The 18,215-nt window shown below is 34.9% G+C and overlaps 1 protein-coding gene across 16 annotated transcripts in view; it reads left to right on the forward strand.

The window, feature by feature from the left end:
- NOL4 (nucleolar protein 4) overlaps window positions 1-18,215 on the forward strand; it is a 384,554-nt gene that overhangs the window by 263,799 nt on the left and 102,540 nt on the right. For 12 of the 16 annotated variants that reach the window (XM_058438485.1, XM_058438486.1, XM_058438491.1 and 9 more), the window contains 2 exons: window positions 11,708-11,887; window positions 12,612-12,803. In XM_058438485.1, coding sequence (XP_058294468.1) covers window positions 11,708-11,887; window positions 12,612-12,803 — 372 coding nt within the window. The remainder of the gene's footprint in view (window positions 1-11,707; window positions 11,888-12,611; window positions 12,804-18,215) is intronic. The other 4 variants (XM_058438499.1, XM_032152561.2, XM_058438498.1 and 1 more) reach the window with 1 other exon arrangement.

The following is an 18,215-nucleotide window of genomic DNA, read 5'->3' on the forward strand; positions in this document are numbered from 1 at the left end:
CTTGAAAAACAAGGCTTAAAATAATGTTCTCTATCATTTTGAAGTGCCTAAAAAAAGTAGCTGAGGTTTAAAAATTATTAAGCGGAAGAGATTTTCATTGGCAGGTTATGATAAAAGGATTTATTTTCAAATGACAATTTCATGGGTATCTTCAAAGTAATTGTTAAATTTGATCTTTTTTTTTCGGACAAACACTGGAAAAATGTCAAAATGCAATGTCAAATGTGACTTATTTGTCCAAAATTGATTAAGAAGAATTAATGTAAATAATGGAAACACATACACAAAATGGTAAATGAGTAAACCAGATACCATATACCATCTATGGTTATACAAATGAATAATTGCAGATTCACATGCAGTTGTTAAGTAATAATAAAAAGATATCTTGTGTGCCCTTCACACAGTGGAATGTGACATTTAAACTGCAATTTCAATTTTGTCCTTTTGGAAAAAGCTGAGAAATTACAGACTCCTAATTTGGAAATATATGAAGAAGGCTACATCATTTTGTTGTCTTTCTATTTATTTAATAAAAGATTGAGAGCTCATTCAGATAAAGTGCTGATGTAAAGTGAAAAAAAATAAAGATGAAAAGTGAAATAAAAAGAATATTTTTCTGATAATGAGAAGTGAGTTGCAATAAACTTCAGTCCATATTGAAGGTAATATTTCTTTAGGAGGAAGAAATAATAGAATTAATGAAGAGGAATGAATTATATTATCATATTGGGAGAAGATTTAAGTTGCATGTTGCATTTGATAAAACATATTGATATCAATGAAGAAAACATAAAACTCATAAATGCTGCTTTAATGAAGGCATCAATCACTGCACAGGGAAACTTAAAATGTCCTGAAATCTCATGGTTCAGACATGAAAGGAACTTGATTAAAGGTTTCCCCAAACTAAAAACAATCTGACAGTTGGAATGATATTAGCAATAATTAATTTGAACAGTAAATAACATAAACTGTCAAGAATAAAAGACATTTTCATTAGACAGAATAAAGACTGAATTACTTTTCTATTCTCTCAATAGAATACATTACTACACAACTATTGTCATATGAAGAAGCAATCAAAGAGCATGCAGCCAAGAAAAATGGGAAAATGTCATATATTTTTGCATTTGTGTTGTTTGTGGCAGTTAGAAAATTTTTTTAAAAAATTAGATTCCCGGGGTACATGTGCAGGTTTGTTACATGGGTATATTGTGTGATGCTGAAGTTTGGGGTGTGATTGATCCCCTCACACAGGTCGTGAGCATAGTACCCAATAGGTAGTTTTTAAACCCTTTCCGCGCTACACCCCTTCCTCCTCTCTCTAGTAGTCTTCAAAGTTTGTTGTTCAAATCTTTATGTCCGTATGTACCCAATGTTTATATTCCCTTATAAGTTTTGACATGTGCTATTTGGTTTTCTCTTTCTGTGTTAATTCTCCTTGGATAATGGCCTACAGCTGCATCCATGTTGCAGCATGATTTCATTATTTAATGGTTATGTAGTAGTCCATGATGTATATGTACCATGTTTTCTTTATCCAATCCACCACTGATGGGCACCTAAATTGATTCCATGTCTTTGCTATTGTGAATGGTGCCATAATGAACATATAATTGCATGTGTCTTTTTGGTAAAATGATTTGATTTCCCTTGGGTTTGTATGCGGTAATGGGATTACTGGGTCAAATAGTAGTTCTGTTTTAAGTTCTTTGAGAAATCACCAAACTGCTTTCCACAGTGGCTGAACTAATTTACATTCCTATCAACAGTGTGTAAGCATTCTTTTTTCTCTACTGTCTTGTCAGAATCTGTTATTTTTATTTTTATTTATTTATTTATTTATTTGAGATGGAGTCTTGCTCTGTTGCCCAGGATGGAGTGCAGTGGCGTGATCTTGGCTCGCTGCAACCTCCGCCTTCCGGGTTCAAGCCATTCTTCTGCCTCAGCCTCCCAAGTAGCTGGGACTATAGGCACCTGCCACCACGCCCGGCTAATTTTTGTATTTTTAGTAGAAACGGGGTTTCACCATATTGGCCAGGCTTGTCTCAAACTCCGGATCTCGTGATCTGCCCACCTCAACCTCCCAAAGTGCTGGGATTACAGGCATGAGCCACCGTATACAGATTATTTTTTGACTTTTTAATAATAGCCATTCTGACTGGAGTGAGATGGTATCTTATTGTGGTTTCGATTTGCATTTTGCTAATAATTAATTATGATGAACATTTTTTTCATGTTTGTTAGCCACTTGTAAGTCTTCTTTAGAGAAATGTCTATTAATGTCCTTTGCCCACTTTTTAGTAGGGTTTTTTTTTGTTGGTTGAATTGGTTAAGTTACTTATAGACTCTGGATGTTAGAACTTTGTTGGATGAATAGTTTATGAACATTTTCTCCTATTCTGTAGGCTGTCTGTTTACTCTGCTAATTTGTTTTGCCACACAGAAGCTCTTTAGTTTATTTGGGTCCCACTTGTCAATTTTTGTGTTTGTTGCGATTGCTTTTGAGGACTCAGTGATAAATTACTTGCCAAAGATGGTGTCCACAAGAGTACCTCCTAGGTTGTCTTCTAGAATTTTTATAGTTTGAGGTCTTACATTTAATCCACCTTGAGTTAATTTGTGTATATGATGATAGGTAGGGGTCCAGTTTCATTCTCCTGCATATGGATAGCCAGTTATCCCAGCACCATTTATTCAATAGGATGTCTTTTCCCTGTTGCTTGTGTTTGTCAATTTTGTTGAAGATCAGATGGTTGTAGGTGTGTAGCATTATTTCTAGGCTCTCTGTTCTGTTGCATTGGTCCATGTGTCTGTTTCTGTACCAGTTTCATCCTGTTTTCATTACCGTATCCTTGTAGTATAGGTTGAAGTCAGGTAGTGTGATGCCTCTGGCTTTGTTTTTCACTTAGAATTGCTTTGGCTATTTGAGCTTTTTAAAATTCCATATGAATTTTAGAATAGATTTATCTAATTCTGTGAAAAATGTCATTGGAAGTTTGATAGGAATAGCATTGACTCTGTAGTTTGTTTTGGGAATTATGGTCATTTTAATGAGATTGATTCTTCCAATCCATGAGCATGGGATATTTTTCCATTTGCTTATGTCATCTCTGAATTCTTTAAGTAGTATTTTCTTTGTAGAGGTCTTTTACCTCATTGGTTGTATATATTCTAGAGTATTTCATTTTTGTGTGTGGCTATTTTAAATGAGATTGCATTCTTGATTTGGCTCTCAGTTTGAACATTATTGGTGTTTGCATTGTTGATTTGATTCTCAGTTTGAACATTCTTGGTGTATAGAAATGCTACTGATTTTTGTATGTTGATTTTGTATCCTAAAACTTCACTGAAGTGGTTTATCAGTTCTAGGGTCCCTTTGCTGGAGACTTTAAGGTTTTCAAAATATAGAATAATATCATCTGCAAACAGAGATGATTTGACTTCCTTTTCTATTTTGATGGCTTTTATTTCTTTCTCTTGTCTGATTGCTCTGGCTAGGACTTCCAGTACTATGTAGAACTGGAGTGATGAGAGTGAGCAACCTTATCTTTTTCCAGTTCTTAATGGAAATGCTTCCAGCTTTTGCCTAGTCAGTATGATTTTTGCTGTGGGCCTGTCATAGATGGCTGTTAATATTTTGAGGTATTTTATATATTTAGAAGCTTTTAAAAATTTTGTAATTTGTGGTTATTCTCCTCATCTTAAATAAATAATAACTTTTTAATCTAATGTTTCAAAACAGCCCCCTCTCTAAATTTTATAACTTTCAGGCTTTACAAAATGTGGATTCATCCAATCATGTGAACCTAAAACAATGCTCTAAACATGAAGTAGTGCTTCTTAAATGTTGTTGAATAAGTTAATACAGAAATAGTCAAAACAGAGGGATATCAAATCAATCACAACATTTATAAACTTAAATTTTATTTTGAAAATATAAAATATATTTTAAAATAGAGAATACAATGAACCAGTAGTACTCATCACCTAAACTGAACAGTGTTTAAGACTTTCCCATATTTTTTAACTTTTTAACTTTTTTTCTGTAGTATTTTAATTTATCTTAAGAGACACGGAGTATTAGTCCATTCTTATGCTGCTAATAAAGATGTACCCAAGACTGGGTAATTAATAAAGGAAAGAAGTTTAATTGACTCACAGTTCAGCATGGCCGGGGAGGCTTCAGGAAACTTACAATCATGGTGGAAATGGAAGAAAACACATCCTTCTTCACATGGCAGCCGTAAGGAGAAGTGCTGAGCAAAAGGGGAAAAGCCTCTTATAAAACCATCAGATTTCATGAAAACTCACTATCACAAGAACAGCATGAGGATAACCTCCCCCATGGTTAAACTACCTCCGACTGGGTCTCTCCCATGATACATGCAGATTATGGGAACTACAATTCAAGATGAAATTTGGGTAGGGACACAGCCAAACCATATCGCAAGATATTGCTCTGTTGCCCAGGCTGGAGTTCAGTGGCAGGATCATAGCTCACAGCAGCCTGGGATTCATGGGCTCAAGCAATACTCCTGCCTCACCCTCCCCAGTACACTTCTAGGGGTGCATGCCACCATGCTTGTATAATTGTTTTTGGTTTTTGGTTTGTTTGTTTGTTTTTTAGGGATGGAGGTCTCACTATGTTGCCCAGGCTTGTCTTAAACTCCTAGCCTCAAGCAGTCCTCCTGCTTTGACTTCCCAATGTTCTGGGATTAGAGACATAACCTGACCTTCTATAGTATTTTAAAGCATATCCCAGGCATTCTTGTCATGTCATCTCTTCATATCTCAACTTGTATCTCTAACAAGTGTAGATATTTTCTTACATAAATATTTACTTAACCAAATGTTAAGGTATTACATCTAACAAAAATTAATAATTCCATGTTATTATATATTATCCTCATCTATAATAGAGTATTTTTACTTTTCTCAAAAAATATCTCTTGCTTTGGGTTTCTTTGAATCATAATACAAGCAAGGGTTACAAATTTTATTTGATTATCTCTCTTAAATCTCCTTTAATATATCTTATTTCTGTATCAGTAAATTGTTGCAGGACCAAGGTCAATTGCCCTGCCCAATGTCTCTATTTTTATTTACCTGTGTGCTTTCTCTGGTGTGATTTAACTTCTCTCTCTGCCATTTTTCTTACAAATGGAATTTAGCTCCAGACAAGTGGTTCTCAAGCTTGACTGTGCCTCAGAATCTCATGGAGGTCATGTTAAAACACAGATTGCTGGGCCTACATCCAAAGTGTCTGATTCAGTTGATCTCGGCGGGGAGCTGAGCCTTTGCATTTCTAGGAGGTTTCCAGGAGATGCTGATCCTGCTAGTGCAACCACCACATTTTGAGAACCACTGTTTCTAGATTGAAGTTTGGGTTCAACTTCTTCTCACTCTTTCTCTTCCTTCCTTCCTACATTCCTTCCTACCTTCCTTCCTTTCTTTTCTTTCTTTTTTTTCTTTCTTTTCTTTTCTTTCTTTCCTTTCCTTTCTTTCCTTTTCTTTCTTTCTTTCTTTCCTTCTTTCTTTCTTTCTCTCTCTCTCTCTCTTTCTCTCTTTCTTTCTTTCTTTCTTTCTTTCTTTCTTTCTTTCTTTCTTTCTTTCTTTCTTTCTTTCTTTCTTTCTTTCTTTCCCTCCCTTCCTTCCTTCCTTCCTTCCTTCCTTCCTTCCTTCCTTCCTTCCTTCCTTTCTTGATGATGAGTTTACTTCTTGAGTACGGCCATGTGCTTCATATCATATCAGAAGACACACAGTGCTAGATCATTACACTTATAATGATACTGACATTGCTTGTAAACTCACTGATGAATAACTGATATTTTTAAAAGGAAATATAAGATAGTTTTTAAAATTGCGATTTAAAAAAATTAAATCATCTTCAGTGTAACTCAAAAGTGTAATCAGTCACTCACTAAGAAAACGTTTACTTTATTCCTACTATGTGTTCGGCATTGTGCAATGTTATAAAGATGAAAGGTGCGTATGTGACTCTTCCCCAAGTAACTCTCAGACTGCACGGAATATGAACATATGAACTCGTTTGCATGATACCTTACAATCACTGCTGTGACATAGATATGCAAAGCATGTGAAAACATAGACACCTGGCACTGAATTCATGTGTTCTTCCCTCATTTAGGACATAATGAGGAAACACAGGTTCGCCTTTTTTCCACTGGCTGCAAATATCAGACACAGCTCCCAACCGCAGCTGTGTCTAACACCAAGCACTGTGGTGTTGCTGTCTGAGCCATTCTAGGGTCTGACTACAGATAAGCAAACAGATTACGTTTCCTCCAAGTGGGAATTCCCAATGCTGGCAGTTCTATTGGGATGGGAAAATTTGAGAAAAGGAAAGTGCAAATGTATTCTCAGAAGGCTCTTTGCTAAGGAAAGCCACATTTTATCACGGGAGGAATAAGCAAAGTATATAGCTAAGGCAAAAATCTACCCTTATCCCCATAAGCCAACACCTGTGTTTTGAGGATAAGAATGTATCCATCTTCTGTAGAGCCTAAATTGTGGTTCTTTAATAACTTTGGATCTTTTTTAAGTTCTGGTTTGGATTTTTTTAGATTTATACTTGAAGTAAGAAAACAATTGCACATGAAATTAAGGTTTCCTAGGCTATAGTCATCCAAAGTTCTTATTAAGGCAAGGCAGGCTTATGGGGCAAATGGCTGCCATATATTATATGGGTTATTTGGAGACCTATAGTAATTTGTATTCCCTGAGCCTATGATACCATTCCAATATTCACATTCCTCCATTTATAAAAACCAAATAGTTTTATAGAAAAAAGAGAAATTATAGGCAGTCTTGAATGGCAATCTGTAAAGCTCATGTCTTGGATTCTGTGAGGGATATGTGTTGGTTCTTAGACTAGTTTGAAGATAAATGCAAATTAATATGGAAAGTAGAGATCAATGATAGTGTTTAAATCTGTGTCAAATTAAGTAACTTGGCTTCACAGTTTAGGGAAAGATTGAAGTGGACTAGGGTAGAAGCTGGAATCTTTGTGGAAATTGAACTTAATTCAGCCTTAAATGATAGGTCTCTAAATGGTAAGAGAGGCAAGAAACAATAATCCAGCTGAAAAGCAGAATTCAGTTATAAAAATTTCAGTTTGTTTTGTAGAGCAAAATAACGTCAATCATCCTTGAGATTCAGATCCTGAATATTTTCAGATCTGCAAGATTGCATGTTCTTTAAAACTTGAGTAAATAGGGCTATACATTTTTTACTATTCCAACTGGTTCTGTGTCCATCAAACAGCTGCATTGAATGAATTAGCCCAGAATATTTGCATTCAAATAAGTGTATTGTAACATTTTTAAATATTTCACATTGCCATTCAAAAATATATTATGCTTATTACATTTTAGATTTAAAAAGATAGGCTTTTCAAACCTATGGAATATTTTCCTTAATATATTTTATTGGGTAATTCCACCTTGTTAATGATGTGAACTGTAAAGATATTATGCTGATTTTTAAAATTTAACTTTACTGTTAATGTCAGAGATCTGTTCTAGTTTTATTATTCCTCCACTGACTATATAGATAGATATGATATGCTAGTATGATCCTTAAAGCATGCTACACATATGTTATCATTGCATGGAGGCAGTTTTGAACACTGTCAATTTAAATTTTCCCTTCATAAAGGTTATTCACTATCATTTTACTTTGTTGGTAAATTCGAGAATATCTTCTGCTGCTTACAAAGTATTATTCATTTGGCTGGGGCCATCTATATATTTGAATGATCATGTGTGAAATCTATATTGTTAATCTGGCTTCTAATGATTGGTTGCTGTGTCACTCCAGATTCAATCTCAGGTGACTGAAACTCAAATTTAAGCAAAATTTAAAAGCATCTGGGTGGGTGGAGGATGTATGGTATTATACAAATTAAGGGTCCAGGGCTTAATTTCAGTAATAGATCTGGATGCACAAATGATGCTAGCACGACTCTATGCTCCTTAGCTCTGCTGGATTCAGCTTGATTTCATACTCAGGCCAGCCATCTCACCTAGAGGCAAAGATGCATGCTTAGCATAGAGAAATTTGGTACCCAAGGGATTGCCAATTTTACCTGGTAGAGCAAGGGGCCATTTCTGAAAGAAAAAGGTGCTGGGCCAGCAAACAAGTAGGAGATACCATAACAGCCCCCATGGTTGGTCTTGGACACAATTATAGAAGTTAATGAAAATTGTCTGGATTGGCATTCATCTTCCTTTACACACTTGCCTTTCTCCTTCTACCTTGGCAATCCACTGAGATTCCAAAACTCAACATTTTCATTTCTTTTGCTAACTCCCATGATCCCCTAATGTTGAAATCCTGTGTAGTGTTACCAGCCCAGTGATGAATGGATGGCCTCTACTTAACTTCTCTACCACTTTTCTCAGTGTCTGAGGTTATCTCATCTAGTTAAATTAACTGAGCCTCAATGAAATCATTGATAATGTGAATAATATAATTATTACTCAGGGTTCTCCAGAGAAACAGAATCAATAAGATATATAATATATAGAATAAAGTATTGGCTCATGAGATTATGGAGGCTGAGAAGTGCCATAATCTGCTATCTTCAAGCTGAATATCCAGGAAAGCCAGTGGTGGAGTTCAGTTCAAGTTTGAAGCCCTAAGAACCAGAGGACTCAGAATTCTCAGTAAGTCTCTCAGCTCAGCAGTCAGACAGAATAGGCAAATTTTCCTTCCCTCTGCTTTGTGTTCTATTCAGGCCCTCAAGACACTGGATTATGCCCTTATGCCCTCCCCTCACCCCCACTACACATACACTGTGAAGAACAATCTGTTTTAATGAATCCACCACTTCCAATGCCAATCTCATCCAGAAATATCCTCACAGACACACCTGGAAATAATGGATAGCCAAATACCTGGACACCGTGTCATCCTGTCAAGTTGACACATCAAACTAACAGTCAGATATATTAATATCATTTATTATTATTATGTATATATTTGAAACCATTTATAATATAATATATTAATATATTAATACTAGTTCTCTTGTGAAGTTATTATGTCGAGGTTAAAGCTCCATGTAAATTTTAAGACACTTCATGAATACAAAACATTATTAAATAGGCTCCAGCCCATATAAAATACATGTATTCTATTAGATTGGCTCAGGGGAAATTCATGGTTAGATGTTAAATAATGAAATGGGTTTAATATGTCTTGTCACAGAGGTACTTCTATTTTAAAAGTTAGTGTCAAGAAATACAGTGCCTTAGGAATTGATTTCTACTGATATTATAACAATAACCTCATAAGTAGTCATGCTATAGAGACAGCATAGAATCGTGTTAAGATGATAAACTCAGAGCCAAACTGCATGGGTTCAGATCCTTTTTCACTTGCTAGCTATGCGACATTGGGAAAGTCACTTAACCAGTTCATTGTAAATGAGTCATATATTTAAAAGGCTTAGAATAGTGCCTGACGCATAATAAGTGTCCATAAATAATTTATTGAATGAACATTGCTCTGTGGCAGAATATCTTGGCACAAAACCAAATGTGTAGTGATACTTAATGTAAAGGTTTGCCGAGGGAAGAAATGATTGACTTTAAGATGGATACTTGGAATTGGAGCAGGAGATTTTAGAAATTACTACTAACCATGTTGGTCTTAAAAGTTGTATGTTATTGCTGTTTATTAAGAGTTTATTCTCTTAAATATACATTTTTCCTAAAATAAATATATTTATTCCAGAATATGTTTAGTCCTAAGTTGAAAAAAGAAAGCTTGTCACTATGTCCTTCTATAGATGTTTTGTATTTAAGAAACTGTAATTATCTGCATTTGATTACAATAGTGTATCTTTATTCTACTTTATCCAGCAAAACAAATAAGCAAAACTGTGTATGAAGCACTAATGAATTATTTAAATAGATTCTATTATATATGGAAATTTTATAGCAAGTGATAATTCTTCTTACTCAAGATTTATAAATTGCAGCTTACTGTTCTATAAGAAAATGTAAATAAGGTATCCAATTTATTTAGGTGGAATAACAGTTTTAGGGGAAATCACTTATAAAATATTTTGTTTAAAGATTAACATGTACATAAATCAATGCATATTTTATGTTCTTTCAATTATACACACAGGTGCATACACACACACGCGCACACACACACACACTTAGAAAGAAAAACTTCATATTGAGGAGAAAACCTTATTTGATCACTCTTAGCTCTTAGGCATACCTAGGTTCACACAGTAGTTATATAATCTCATTCTTTAGATGAGAAGAGGTTGTTTAGACGTTCTAAAGCTGTTTGCTTATCTGTAGAATCTGCAGGATAATCCTTTCTCACCAGGTTGCAATGAAGCTTAAGGGAACCAATTGACTAGGTATGCAGTTGTTCTAAGTACTAATTTCTTCTCTTTACCTCTCACTTGCTTAATTATTTGCTTTATTGTATTTGGTGTCTCAAAAAATATCTGTTATATCATGAAACAAAAATAAATAGAGAATACTCCTTTTTAAATTTGATTACATCTTAGTTTAGTATCTTATCAAAACTACCTAGAATATGCTAAGAAGATTGGTCAATGTTATGGTCTCAAAGAGTATATAAAATAGTTTGTGGTTATGCTCTACATGGCTGATTCAAGCTCCTTATCACACCATATACTTGGATTTTCTGTATTTCCAGGTCACTCTTCCAAACTTACTCTGGAATAATCCTAGAGGGTCCCAAAAGAAAATATTTGGAATAAGTGTAATCCCAAAATGAAAAGTGATCAAAGCCAGTTTATATATTTTAAACAGCTCCATTAACATGTAGATATACTTATGCATTGTATTCTGACAACGGAGGCTCTACAAAGGCTATCAGCTGTTTCATGTGAAAATGAACTGTTAAACATTTTCAATTTTTCAGATGTTTAATGATTTTTACATGGAAATATGTGTCACTTTTAATTGTTCTTGCTTTAAATTTGTTGTGTCTTTTGAATGGTGTTAGAATCCAGAAACATTAAACTTAACAGAGGATTAGGAAGAAACCGGTTCCCATTTTCTAAACCAAAATCAGATGCTCTCTTAAGGCTCATAGACAATTTATACATTTATTTTAAAGCATGTTAACTAATAACTAATAGTCAATAATATTTTATATAGCTCTTGCTGGGGAAGTTAATTAAACATCCCTCAGTTTCCATAACTGTTTAAAGAATACTAATAAAGTTAGTATAATATTGATATGATATAATACAATATTATATAAAGTGTAATACTAATACTAATATTGACAATGCTCTGAGGTCATATTAAGTTCTAAGAATATGTGACTCAATGATTCTCTTGCAAAATCGATTACAGATTGCTTTTTTATTTGGAATATGAGTATTGAGAGGAAACACTAATTGCTCTTGAATAGCTAAGTTCAATAAAACTTTCTGCAGTGATGGAAACGTTCTATGCAGCTAACCAGTACTTGCAGTGTAACTAGTGTGACATGACCAAGGAAATGAAATTTTAATTTAATTTGAATTAATTTTTATTTAAACGAAAATCACCACAGCTCTAGAGTTATCAACTCATAAACAAGATTTTTGAGAAACAGTTGAAATTAAAGATGAAACATAAAATTTATAAGCTTGTGCAATGAATTTAAAAGCAGTTATTTTACCTTCTCTTTTCAGTCTCCTGCACATAGTTACTCCAGCTATGACTCTGGCAAAAATGAGAGTGTAGACCGAGGAGCTGAGGACCTCTCACTAAACAGGGGCGATGAGGACGAAGATGACCATGAGGACCACGACGATTCAGAGAAAGTTAATGAGACAGACGGCGTTGAAGCCGAGCGGCTGAAAGCTTTTAATGTGAGTCCTGCCACACTCCAAGTGTGGTTTAATTTTTACCACTTCACTTTCATGTTGTTGCTTGTTGGTAAATGTGGATATTTTAGAGACATGTTTGTTTAATTTACAGAAGGATTTAAAAAGTACATGAAACACTCTTTGCCAACCAGACACCAGAATTGCTGTGTTTTGTTTAGAATTTTAAAGCCAAATGTGAGCTGAAAACTGGAGTTGTGTTGTGTGAGTATGCATGTTTACCTAGTGGATGGAGGGGGCCTCAGCTTAGTCCTCGGAAGAGTACGCCCGTCATCTGTTATTTCTTTTGCTTTCCTAGCTTATCTAATTATGCATGACAAAAAAGTCAGTTGTTTGATTTCAGAGATTAGTCCACTGTGCAGTGTAGCAATGTAACAGTCGTATTCATCATTAGTAGAGAATGTAAAGGGGTGCTCAATTGTCACAGTCTACTGTTATTTCCTGATTTTTTTCTACACGATAGTCTATTCTTTTCTGTATGTTTGTCTGTCTGTCTGCCTTTCTCTCTTTTTCTCTCTCTATTTTTTAATCCAACCATTTAGAAAGTCTTTAAAGAGTGTTTGCTTAAAATTTCTGGCTTTCCATTGCAAAGTTCTCCAGTGCATAAACCAGAAAACAGTATTTTCCTATCGGTAATCAAGACAGGAAGCTAGGAACAGAAGAGAGCAGCCCTCCAAACCCTTCTCCTCTGTCTCCCTCTTGCCAACAGATGTTTGTCAGGCTGTTTGTAGATGAAAACTTGGACCGAATGGTCCCAATCTCTAAGCAGCCCAAAGAAAAGATCCAGGCTATCATTGACTCATGCAGGCGACAATTCCCTGAGTATCAAGAGCGTGCCAGAAAACGTATACGTACTTACCTCAAGTCCTGCAGGCGGATGAAAAGAAGTGGTTTTGAGATGGTGAGTTTTGAATTAAAACACAGCCCTAGACTCCATCAAAATCCCACATGTAAACCATGACACTATTTTTTTTCCATCTTAGTGTCTTTTTTTATTTTTTTCCATAATGTCAGGTCAAAGGGGTTTTTGTTTGCTCGTTTGTTTTTTTCCCCTTCTCCTTTTCATCTTCCTGAAGTATTTATTCCCTTTGTTTATTTAATAAGGAATATCTTGTGAGTCCAGTGCTCACAGAACCACGTGGTACCATGTCACAGAAAATAAAGGTGATATGAGTAAACACCAGTGAGAACCAGCATCTCATTCATATTTGTTTTCTTTCTGTCGCTACTAAGTGGGCATGAGGTTATTTAAGTTGTGAACTGAAGCACAAGTCACTGCTTGAGATGGCATGTAAGAATGGCATTCTCTAAATCAAAAGGAAACAGATGGATCCACCTAGGGAATACCGTTTTCATGTCAATGGTTAACAAATTGCAGGCCTTGAAAGTAAAGGTCAGAGAATGAAAATGCTTAGGTGAAATATAAGGATTTGTTGTACTGGATATGTTTATTTGTGTGCTGGTGGATGGTACCAAGAGCTTTCATATTCAGGTGGATATTATAGACAGATGAGATTATGTTGACATTAGATTACTGATAGGGTGGAGATTAGAAATCAATGATTTTTAAACTTTATTCTATTTCACCTTGTTCTAATTGTTACATCTAGAAATAACGCACACATTTACAATGTATGCCTTTCTCATTTTCTTATTTCTTATGTATGTGAACAGTTTCGAAATTTTGTGAAACCATTTTTTTCTCGTCTTATCTGAGAAGGCGCCATAAAAGCCTAGGCTGTTAGTGTTTGTGATCTGTGAATCTAATTAATTAGGTGTGATTGGGTAGGAGTTGGTGTACATAAGAGAGGTTTCAGAGTATGTCTGTACCAATTATCTCAAATCATAAAATCTCCAGAGTTGGATATAAAAGGCCATGCTTTATGAAAGATAAATCTAATAAATCTAATGTTTGATCAATAAATACTGCCTTCATTTTCATTAGATTTTAAAAACCCAATAAGTTAAGTAACCATTACATTAATCTGTAGACAAATATATCAAGTTGTTATTGAGTCTGTTGTGTGGCTTTGATGCTCAAATTCAGCAACTTCTCTGAAGAATATTTATTGTTCCAGAAGGTGTCCTGATCTTAAATTCATAGTAATAGAAAATTCCATAAAAAGCACAACTTTATGAACAAGGTAGGGTTGGCCCATACTGAGTATCATCTCCAATAGGTGACATGATTTCTGTTTTTTGTTTCCTGAATTTGCATTATGAGACTCTTTCGCCAAGGTGCATACATGTATTTCTGTAAAACCCAAATGACGATATGTAGGGAATATATAGGAGACTTTTTGTCCATTGCTCCTCTTGTATCCCAAGTTTTGCCACTGTACCTAGTTAAACCAAATAGCCTAGATATTTAAATTTAATAATCTCAATCTTTTGAAAAATTACCTAGTTAGTTGCTTTTAATATTATGCAATTGACTCTTTTCCCTTGTAGAAATAAATCTCATGCAAGTTTTTGTATTGTCAAGGTCATTGTTTACTAGGCTGCTAAATGTCCATGACAGAAAATCTGATTTCAGAAGTTTCTTCTAGAATTTAATGCAAGAAAAATAATTGTTTTTCCTGAGGAAATGGAATGCTTTCACCTGTTCTCAGCACCGGGACTGTGAACCTTAATATGTTCACTTTTGTGCCTTACTGCCAGGGAGTTCAGAGCCAAACTCTCCTTTGTCTTTCTGTTTAATTTATCTTGGTGGAGACAACTTTCCTTCGTGGATTTGATAATTTTTAATGGAAAAGAGGAGATATAAATTTAGAAACAAATAAATAAATAGTCTAATTATGAAAACACCAGAAAGCAAGCCTTTCATGTTTAGGAAATAATATATTTTTTTAGAGGATTTAACTTTTCAATCATTTGCTTCTATTTGTCAAACACAGCTCACAGTAGAGGGATCAGACCTTGTTTCCAATACATAGTTTCCCTCATATCATAAGCATGGGAATAGCTACAGTGACACTTGCTATTAACTTTTTAACAAATAGAGGTATTATAAAAATGAGTTAAGTGATTCTTTAAACTGAAAATTATATCAAAAATATACCTAGCCTTTCATGTAAGATCTTCATAAAAACTTTGTAATACCTATGTAGCTATTAATATTCTTCACACACCATGAGTATAACTATGTGTTTCTCTTTGTCACCAATTAACTTAATTGATGCTAATTAGCAAACACATTTTGTTTGAATTTTCCACTTGCTATTTTTACTAACTCTTGCCCTCTGTCTTATAGTTGTCGTTTACCAACCCCCAGGTTACATTCACATTCTCTAAGATCTTTATTTATAATCTTTATTTTTAATTGCATCCTATAATATCCTCCTTATTAATTTTGATATCTAAGCTGATTTCACATTTCTTTTACTTTTTCCGCTTCAGGGATCTGGATCTCTCTTTCACCTCAGTCTTTATTAGCATGAATATACCTTGGTCTTAGTCATCACTCCAAGAGCCTGAACAAGCAATATGAAAAATTTCAAAGTTTTCTAAATGTTCTCAAGTATTCTCTGGTGACTTTACAGAGGAAAAGTCTTGTTCTTATTTGCCCTGGATAAATAAACCTCACGTCTCTGCCCCCATATAATTCTACCTTCTTCAGAACATTGCTCCATCAACCACCCCTACTCTTTTATATGTTCAGTTTTCCCTTTTCAATGAGAGGAACATTTAATCCCTTTTTCCTAAAAAAAAAAAAAAAAGTTCTCAGATATCAAAAAAAGTTACATCTCTTATTCTTCTTCTACAATCTGAGTTCATCTTTCTTTCTCAGGTTGCTCAAAAGAGCATTTTATACTCACAGATTATACCCATTACCACCAAATTCTGCAGTAGTCCCTTACATTCAGATTATCCAGACTGTGGTTCTCACCACTGTATAGTCAGCCCTACAGATCTGCAAGATCTGCATCTGTGGATTCAATTAACTAATTGAAAAATATTTGGGAAAAAAATAAGGGGATTGTGCCTGTATTGAACATGTATAGGCATTTTTTACTTGTCATTATTCCCTAGACAACACAGTATAACAGCTATTTACATGTCATTTACATTGTATTAAGATTTATAAGTAAGCTAGAGATGATTTAAAGTATACAGGACAATGTGCCTAGGTAATAGGCAAATACTATGCCATTTTGTGTAATGGACTTGAGCATCCTCAGAGGTGCTAGAGCCAATCCCGCACAGATACCAAAGGATGACTCTACTGAATTAGTTCTTGTAAAGATCACGTGACCACCTTTGCACAAAACTCAAAGACTGCATATTCAACTAAAGTATATGCTCGTTTTCTTGAAACTTGTTGTTTCTGTTCCTCCTCATTTACTCTTACCTGCTTTTGGGCAGTTACTACAGTTCCATTTTTAGCCACGTACTGTATATCACCCTAACCACAATTAAAAATGTCTGTCCTTGTGTACAGTATCCTATTCTCAAAGTACAATACCAAAAATATACAAATCTTTGGTATTTAATTCCAAGTGTCAGTCAGACACTAGGGCAATAATTATATCACACTGAACTCCTTATATTCTCCAGCACCTATTTTCTCCACTGATATACCACCTCATTTATCAAGACACCAGTAAATTCCTCTTGATTTGCCTGCTGTTAATAGCACCATATTGTCATTTTTACCATTGCTCAAAAATGTAGAATGATATTTGACTATTTTTGTGTCTTGTATCCTACCACTTAATGAATTCTGCTTATTCCTCCTTTACTCTATTTCTCAAATAAATCTTACAGTTTCTGATTTTATGTGCTCTTATTTTCGTTCTAGTCTTTCATAGCTCATACCTGTACTCTTGCATAATCCTAACTCAACTCCCTACTTTCCTCTTACACTCTTCACACACATTATGCCTAGGCAGAGGCAGAAATAGGGTTTGTAAAACCTGAAGATTATATGACTTGAGATCTTTTTGAAAAGAAAAGTAATACACAATTATGAGCAAAAAATTAGATAGAAAAAATGAATGTGTATTTGTAGTTTAAAAATATCCTACACAAAAGAAATTTAGAAACCACTGAAATCTTGAAGATTAAAACACTTTTCTTCTAACATCTCGTTAGACAATTTTCAGACACACTTACATATAAATGCTTCTGGATTTTAAAGTGGCTTTCCCTTCCTACCTAGAATGCTTACAACACCCAGGAACTCCAGCACTTAAGAGGCCCATCCAGTTGAGGCATCCTATGCCTCACTTTATTGACTTTATGATAAATCTGCCTTTGCCCCTAGAGTAGTCTTCTTCAATTTTGGCTTTGATAATGTGAAACTCTGTCATCTTAGAATATTTTTTTTTTTTTGAGATGGAGTTTCACTCTTGTTGCCCAGGCTGGAGTGCAATGGCATGACCTCAGCTCACCGCAACCTCCACCTCCCGGTTTCAAGTGATTCTCCTGCCTCAGCCTCCCGAGTAGCTGGGATAACAGGCATGCACCAAAACACTCGGCTAATTTTGTATTTTTAGTAGAGATGGGGTTTCTCCATGTTGGTCAGGCTGGTCTTGAACTCCCGACCTCAGGTGATCCACCCGCCTCAGCCTCCCAAAGTGCTGGGATTACAGGTGTGAGCCACCGTGCCTGGCAGAACAAATTTTATATTTCTTTCTATAATGTTTTAGCATATGACCTTTTGAAACTGAGAGACCTAGCTTCAATTCCTTGCTTAGTTCAATTTCTGTACAAGTGTAGTGTTTCTGAGTCTCTTCTAAAGGATAGGGCTATTGGGGTACTATATGTGATCATGTATGTATATGTATAGCATATAATATGGTACCTTTCTACCTATTCTTCTGGTATGTTCAAATTATATTCTTTCAAACCTTAGTTCATCATATGAGACTGCTGCTCCTTCTTTCAGTGGGTTGTCTCTTGGTTCACTAATTTTTTATGACTCAGGGATTATGAGTACCTTTGCTCATTATTTACTAAACGCATTAAAATTGAAGAATAACTAAGTTGTAGAGAATACAGCCAATATATTTTTCAGAGCTACTTATCACTGCATCTTTTACTTTAAGCAAGATGTTGACCTGAGCCTCATGGGGTATGTTCTCTTCACATACACACACCCCACCCAGCTTCCCACCACAAACACATACAAATCCTGAATATAATATAACAATTTAAAAAATATTCAGCTAAGCTCAAAAGAAAGAAAAGGAAATTTCCAGGTACCTGAAATGAGTAGGAAACTCTTAGCCAGAAGTGTAAGCCCTTTGGATTGGGTAACAACTTAGAAAGATAGAAAAAGTAAATGTAGACCCAGACAGATTAGGGCTGG

Source organism: Hylobates moloch, unplaced genomic scaffold, assembly GCF_009828535.3.
Source record: "Hylobates moloch isolate HMO894 unplaced genomic scaffold, HMol_V3 SCAFFOLD_5, whole genome shotgun sequence".
Taxonomy (NCBI): domain Eukaryota; kingdom Metazoa; phylum Chordata; class Mammalia; order Primates; family Hylobatidae; genus Hylobates; species Hylobates moloch.